The sequence below is a fragment of the Mus caroli genome, chromosome X (assembly GCF_900094665.2).
Source record: "Mus caroli chromosome X, CAROLI_EIJ_v1.1, whole genome shotgun sequence".
NCBI lineage: Eukaryota > Metazoa > Chordata > Mammalia > Rodentia > Muridae > Mus > Mus caroli.
This window is the reverse complement of record NC_034589.1, coordinates 31,723,635-31,731,119: the sequence shown is the minus strand read 5'-3', so window position 1 is coordinate 31,731,119 and position 7,485 is coordinate 31,723,635. Positions and strand designations below refer to the sequence as shown.

Sequence of the window (7,485 nt, the reverse complement as noted above, 5' to 3'; positions counted from 1 at the left end):
TCATCAGTTAGCTAGTGATTTCAAGACCAGTATGGGCTACAAAGACAGCCTAATGGACAGACAGATGAGAGAAGAGAGAGGAGAGGAGAGAGAGAAGAGAGAGAGGAGAGAGAGGAGAGAGAGAAGAGAGAGGAGAGGGGAGAGGAGAGAGAGAGGGAGAGAGAGAGAGAGAGAGAGAGAGAGAGAGAATATGGTAGGAGAGAGAGGAAGGAGGAGACAAGAAAAATGGAAGAAAGGAAAGAAAGAAAAATTTTGTGTGGGAGTATGGGGACAAAATCTTGCAGGGCAGAAAAGCAGAGAAATCACTTACAATATATTAGGAAACAATAGTGTCTTAGGGTTTTATTGCTATGAACAGACACCATGACCAAGAAAACTCTTATAAGGACAACATTTAATTGGGGATGGCTTACAGGTTCAGAGGTTCAGTCCATTATCATCAAGGTGGGAGCATGGCAGCATCTAGGCAGGCATAGTGCAGATAGAGCTGAGGGTTCTACATCGTCATCTGAAGGCTTCTAGGAGAATACCGGCTTCCAGGCAGTTAGGATGAGGGTCTTACAGCCAACACCAACAGTGACACACCTACTCCAACAGGCCACACCTTCTAATAGTGTCTCTCCCTGGGCCGAGCATATACAAACCATCACAGTTCACTCTCTGGCCCCAATATACTTGTCCAAACATGTAAGTCTATTGGGGGTGCATACTTAAACATAGCATAATAAAAATACATTTAATCCAACCTCTAAAGTCCCTATAGTCTATAGCAGTGTCAACAATGTTAAAAGTCCAAAGTATAAAGTCACTTCTGAGATTCATCCAATCACTTAACTGTAATTCTCAAAGCAAGGAAATCAGCTGGGCAAACTCCAAACTCTGCATCTCCATGTCTGATGTCAAAGTGGTCTTCAGAACTCCAACTCCTTTTTCATCTTTGTTGACTATAACAAATTTCTTTCTCTTTGTCTGCTTCCACTCCATATTAGCAGCCTTCCTCAGCAGATAGCTCATGGCTTTGTCATCTCGAACATCTTGGGGTCTTCAAGGCAACTTCAATATTACAGCCTCTTGTTTCAATGTTTAAGATCCACATATGATCTTCTGGGCTCCTCCAAAGGGCTGACATCATTTCATCAGCTCTGCCCTCTGTAGTACTCTCAGCTAAGGCTGATCCACTCCACTGCTGCTGTTCTTGGTACTGGCATTTCCAATATGCTGGGGTCTTCTGTTGCAACTAGGCTTCACCAATAGCCTCTCATAGGCTCTCTTCATAGTGCCAAGCTTCAAATCCTCTGCATGACTCCTTCAGTCCTTGGCTGTCAACTGCAACTGAGACTGTACCTTCATCAATGGCCTTCCATGGCCTCTCCCAGTGCAATACCCCAGTTCCTAGAACCAACTTCTGTCTTAGTTAAGGTATTACTGCTGAGAAGAGAAGAGGCACCATGACCAAGGCAATTCTTATAAGGACAACATTTAATTGGGGCTGGCTTACAGGTTCAGAGGTTCAGCCCATTATCATCAAGGTGGCAGCATAGCATCTAGGCAGGCATGGTGCAGGAGGAGCTGAGAGCTCTACATCTTCATCTGAAGGCTGCTAGTGGAAGACTGACTTCCAGGCAGCCAGGATGAGGGTCTTATAACCCACACCCACAGTAACACACCTACTCCAAGAGGACTACACCTTCTAATTATGCCACCCCCTGGGCCGAGCATATACAAATCATCACACATAGAGAACATCAGGAAAATGACTTCTTGTCCTACAAAAGGTTCTTAGACCACCAGATATCAGGGAAGAAATACTTGCCTCACTCTCCTAGCTCAAGAACAGATATGCCCACTTTCAAGGGCCCATGCAGTACAAATAGTGAGGATCACTGGGAAAACAATGGATTGAAGGCTCCACACAGGTGCCTCCAATCCTTGGTAATCATCACAAGAGCATCATTCCAATAGGAAATGAGACTGAACTTTACCTATTTGGGATGTCAAGGGCAGTGAGGATTGGGGCTGCCATCTCTAAACAAATATCTGAAATAAAAACTACCCAGAACACATACCAGGCAAGTGTGCACTCTATTACTAATGAAAAGAAGAACTCTGACAAAAGTGGCTCCTGGGTATCTGGGCAGGATCCTTCCAGGAACTCATGAACACTTGTGGTTCAAACTGAAGTTGGATTTAACCTCTCAGGCCCAGCTCCACCCTGGCTCCTCCACGCCTCGCAGCGGCTGACTCAGGGGAGAAGAAAGCCTGCAAACCCCACACATACTGTAAGAGGAGTCTACAAGCCTGCTCCCCACACATCAGTTCTTTTTAAAACGTAATTAACCCCTACAAGGAGGCACATTCTGTGTGGAGGGCTGTGGTGATCCCGATGTTCTTCATCCATTTCTGACAGGACAGGGGCTTGGGATGGGGCAGTTCAGGGTTGTGAAGAGCCATCATTCCTCTAAATACTTCCTTCAAGAAAACCCAGCGATTTTTTCTGCTAGGCTGGTGGGAAGAAACGCCTATGACCTTCAAGAGAGGAAATGATTGGAGGATCAGAAAAGCCCTACCTGTATTTTCACGAGTCCACCTTTCTGGTCTTTGTCACTGCTCATATCTGTCTAATTAGCGACTAAGATGACAAACAGTTTGATCACTCAAATTGGTCCATGAAGATCTCTTTCATGCTGCCCCCAATACAGATTGCAAAAATAGATACAGATATTCTTTCTAATGGTTTACTCAGGACCACACTCTATGCAAGGCAGAGAAAGCACTTCTGATCTAATTTGTATTCCAAATTATACTCATTCTTGTCATCTAGTGACCTAACCAAGAAGGATTACAATGTATATGAGTTAATAGAGCATATAGTTCCAATACCTAGCAAACTCAAAGCAATCAATAACTATTTGTTTTATGAATTACAGGAAACTTATCAAATTTTCAGTTATCAAGTTAATCCCTTGAAAAAGGGAGACATGAAATTTTATCAAGACTATTTTGTTCTTTAGTGTTCCCCATATAAAAGTCTCTTAATGCTGTCACCCCAAATTACAGAAATGTATCTTGATTTCTTTTTTTCAATTGAGTTTGTCCAAAGGTTGCATTTCATGCAGGACAGAGGACACTATGAGCCATGCTATGTCTGAAATTATGTTCCCTATTATTATGTAGCCAACCTTACCCGAAAGGGATTATAGTGTGCATACTGGATAGCATAGTTGTAGTTTCTACTATATGTCAATTTATCAGTAACCATTCAGTGGACTAATGAATGAAATTCAATGAACTTGTGATGTTCTCTAAAACTTTACATTGGCTTGTGAATCCCTTTGAACTCTGCAATGTCAATGGATTAAGTTATAACAAAATCTGTGTGCTTTCTCCCCTAAAATATATATGCAGACATCTCCCCAATTCCTTCACTTATTTTATTTTATTTTTCATAGCAGCACCTAGCTGAGATTTTACTGAGGCAGAGATTGGTTTTGNAAGTCATTTCACGAAGATTCACACACTGGAAGCTGGGAATTCTTCAGCCCCGCACAGAGTATCTAGAACTTAGAGACACAAAGAATAGCGTTGGTGAATGTTATAAAAACAAATTAAAGAATTACTACAGTAAAGCAATAGCATTCTCAAAAAAAAATGCAATGTATCCAGAACGCACTGCATCTTACATTTTAAAAGCATAGCTATGCCCTGCAGAAGATCTGGGGTTATGCAAGAAGGAAGTTAAGGAGAGTACAGAAAAANGAGAGAGAATGTTCCATAACATCAGCTTCTTTTGTGTTTTAACTAAATGCACAGCAGTCAACTACTGACCAGTTGTAAATGTACCTGCAACTGGAAATGTTTTCCTTGTAAATTGACATATCAGTAGAATTTCATCCTTCTCAAAACCAATGGAAATTATATACACATACACACATATATAATTGAATCTGTAGAAAGATATCCATATGTGCAATTAGATTTACTGTGTTAATTGCAGATTAAGGCTATAGCTTGGTGGTGATGTACCGCCCTAGCATTCTTGGGGCCTTGGGTTAGATCTCTTAGCTCAGCAAAGAAGCCCAGAGATTATTGCTTGGTAGTAGAATAGTGAAAAGCTTTTACTTGACTTTTCAAATATTCTATGATGTAAATAAAAGAAAAACTTTGACAAGGGGCCCCAAGAAATGATTTTATCCCTCCCTAAATTCAGTNAGAAGCCTGAGCTCCTCACAGAAGCAGGGAAAGTGGGGATGGGGATGGGAGTTTCAGAGGGGGCGGGGAAAGGAGATAACATTTGAAATGTAAATAAAGAAAATATTCAATAAAAAAAGGAAAAAAAAAAAGAAGTTTCCGAGTACCTCTGGTTATATCTAGATTTGTTTTTGTCCATGAATTTGGTTCCTCATGTCTGGACACAGAGATCCTGCAGCAGCTAGCGAGCTAGGGGATGATGGATAGCCTCCTTGCCCTTTTGAGAGTACTCTGGATGGGGGAGGGGATGCCATTAGGAAGGTCATAGAGAACACTGATAGACAGGGCTGTGGGGCTTCGACTCAAGGACTAGGCAATCTTGGCTTACCTGTTAGGGATGCCATCTGGTCTTTCTTCGGGCACACTGCACACTGCCCATTCTGCAAGTCTGTGTCCAGAGCCTCTCTATTTTCTTTGGCAACTAGAGGCCTTGGTGGAGTGCCTGGATAATCAGCATCTGGTGACTGGGCAAGGAGTTGCTGTGACAGCTCGAACTCAATGATCTTCCTTTGCAACATATCTCGCTCAAACTTCACTTGCTTCAGGTGCTCTTTGGCATTATGAAGCTCAGAGACCACTTCATCACGTTCCTCACGCAGCCGTTGCAGGTCTGTGGCCAAAGTCCAGGTGGCTGCCTCAAGCTCTTCTACCCGGTCATGCAGCTGCTGAACACGTTGTAACTGTTTTTCTCTCTGTCTCATAGCAACCCTGACTCCTAGGGCCAGAGCACTCCAGGCACAGGCCCTCTTGATGGAACGCGGTACTTGGGTATCAACCACTACAGACTTCAGGCCATCTTCTATATCCTTCCAGGGCCGTGAGTGGAAGGTCAGGTAGAAACCAGGGCCACCACCATTCTGTGTCACCTCTTCATTGATGAACAGAACCACTTCGCAGTGGCGGAAACCACTCTTTGGGTCATCAATGTCCACGGCCATGGTCAAACCTGCTCTAAATAGTGGACTGCAATGGGCTCACCCATCAACTCAGTGTCTTGTCCAGTCCTGGGTCCTAGAGCCTCCCTCCTTCCTCCCCTGCCTCCTTACACTGAAGCCCTGAAGTCACTGGGCCACTCACACCAACTCCTCCCACATAAGAGATTAACATGCCACATCATAAACATGGTCTATGAGGCCTGCCTCATGACTTGCTTGAACCAAAATGCAGTGGAAGAGATATTTCTTGCTTGTCTGGCAAGTTGGGTGTCTGCTCTTTAAAGTACGCCATGGTAGTACAACTGTTCTGGAACAGCAGTGAATCCATAGTTTCCTGAGAGTTTCTGAACGGTAGCACCCTAGCTGCACCCTATCTGGCATGGATTTTTTTCTCTTTCTCCCTCCTCCTCTTCCTCCTCCTCCTCCTCTTCCTCTTTCTTTTTCCTTTCCTCCTTCTTCCTTCCTTCCTTCCTTCCTTCCTTCCTTCCTTCCTTCCTTCCTTCCTTCCTTCCTTCCTTCCTTCCTTCCTCCCNCCTTCCTTCCTCCCTCCCTCCCTCCCTCCCTCCCTCCCTTCCTTCCTTCCTTCCTTCTTTCCTTCCTCCCCCTTCTCTTCTTCTTTCTTTCCATCTTCCATTTCTTTTGAAAGGCCACATCACCCTGTAGAGCCCATATTAGCATTGAACTTTCAATTCATCTGCTACCATCTCCTGAGTGCTGAGATACACAGCATTAGAGATGCCGCACAGCTAGGATTTGACAAGAAATTCCAACCTGGAATTGGAGAAAGTGGATGTTTGGGGGAATACTTTATGACTCAGCTCCCTGTCACTTTTTCTGTATTGAAGTTTTTATGCAGTACTAAGTTCCCCAAGTCACACATGAGTGACAGAACTCCCTCAGTTTTCCTTTTAAACGCCCAATTTGTTCTAGATGCCAGGACTTTCTATTTTATTTTTCTCGGGGTTTTTATGTTTGTTTGTCTGTTCTATTTGTCAAGACAGGTTCTTGCTACATAGCTCAGACTCACTACTGATCCTCCTCTGTGCCAGAAGTATTGGTCTGCACCCACGATGACTTTCCTTGAGGATTTTAGGGTATTTCATTACCCGTTTCCCCTGCATAACACCCCTCTCTTGTGCTACTGGATAACTTATTCAATTCAGTAAAACTGGTCAAGTTCCTTCTTCCATGCTTAAACACATTTTTTGTCCCATTTCTTGCATTTGCCAACACCACCCCATTGTTCCATCACCAGTCAATGCTACACTTTGGTTTTCACTCCAAAACTTGAGTGAAAATTCCAAAGGTAGGCAGCAGTTTCTACCTTACATTGAAAGCTGTGTTTGGCAGGTGGTTCTTCTGTGATGTTTCAGAACAGTATGGTTCTGTTGTCTATGCCTTCTTTCAGATTCCATATTGGCTTAGGTTTTCTTTTGACCTTTACAAAAAAGGTTCATATATGTTTTATAATTACATATGTTAGGTATAGCTAGAGAGATGACTCAGCAGTTAAGAGAGCTGGCTGCTCTTCCAGAGTACCTGGGTTTGGTTCCCAGGATCCACATGGTGGGCAGATCTCAGTGAGTTTAAGGTCAGCTTGGTCTTCATTGTGATGTCCAGAATAGCTAGGGCTATTTAGTAAGACCCTGTCAATAAAACAAACAACAAAAAACCAAATTAATAGATCTTTTATCTTGTTTTGTTTTTCAAGACAGGGTTTCTCTGTATGTATCCATGGCTGTCCTGAAACTCCCTCTGTAGACCAGGCTGGCCTTGAACTCAGAGAGATCTACCTGCCTCTGCCTCCCAAGGGCTGAGATTAAAAGCATGTGCCACCCCCACCTCAGTTGAAATTAGTGGATCTTATTGTAACATTTTTATATATGATATATGAGTTTTGGTTATAGTCACTTCTCTAGCACACAGACACTACCTCCTTGTCTCCTTCTTCCTCTTTCCAAATAGTCACTGTGGTTTGTTCTGATGCATCCTCCTTCCCAACTGCTTCCTCCTGCTTCCTCCTTCTCTCTGGCCACTTTCCCTCCCCTTTCAAATGGTTCACACTTCTGCTTTCATGTCACATGTATTCAATTACTCTCTCCCTGACTTAAGATAGCCTGTAGTCTCCTACACACACTTATCTACACTTGGATATTACTTTAAATCTAAGTTCTACATATGAGAGGAGACCTATGATATTTGTCTTTCTGACTCGCATAATTTATGTTAATGCGTTCCAAGTGAATCCATTTTCTAGCAAAAGCCATAATTTCACTTTTCATTCTGGCTAAATAAAATTCCT

At 43.1% G+C, this 7,485-nt stretch overlaps 1 protein-coding gene across 2 annotated transcripts; it reads right to left on the bottom strand.

Annotated features, from left to right (window-relative positions):
- Window positions 1–3,460: 3,460 nt before the first annotated feature.
- Window positions 3,461–5,264, bottom strand: LOC110287437 (testis-expressed protein 13C-1-like). Of its 2 annotated transcripts, XR_002377212.1 has the most exons (3): window positions 4,577–5,264; window positions 4,356–4,479; window positions 3,534–3,560 (listed from the first exon to the last, which is right to left on the bottom strand). XR_002377212.1 is itself a non-coding variant. In XM_021154058.2 (2 exons), exons 1-2 carry the CDS (start codon window positions 5,184–5,186, stop codon window positions 3,511–3,513), a joined length of 660 nt encoding a protein of 219 aa, XP_021009717.1. In that variant the 5' UTR covers window positions 5,187–5,264; the 3' UTR covers window positions 3,461–3,510. The 2 variants fall into 2 exon arrangements, 1 of the variants encoding a protein (XP_021009717.1); XM_021154058.2 differs by lacking the exon at window positions 4,356–4,479 and having other exon boundaries at window positions 3,461–3,560.
- Window positions 5,265–7,485: the final 2,221 nt, after the last annotated feature.

What these genes read in the sequence shown, in the direction of transcription:
- LOC110287437 (XM_021154058.2), bottom strand. Translation starts at nt 5,186, where the DNA reads ATGGCCGTGGACATTGATGACCCAAAGAGTGGTTTCCGCCACTGCGAA. An exon ending in CCAGATGGCATCCCTAACAG is followed by an intron (nt 3,561 to 4,576) that starts GTAAGCCAAGAT and finishes TGTGTCTCTAAG; the next exon opens with TTCTAGATACTCTGTGCGGG.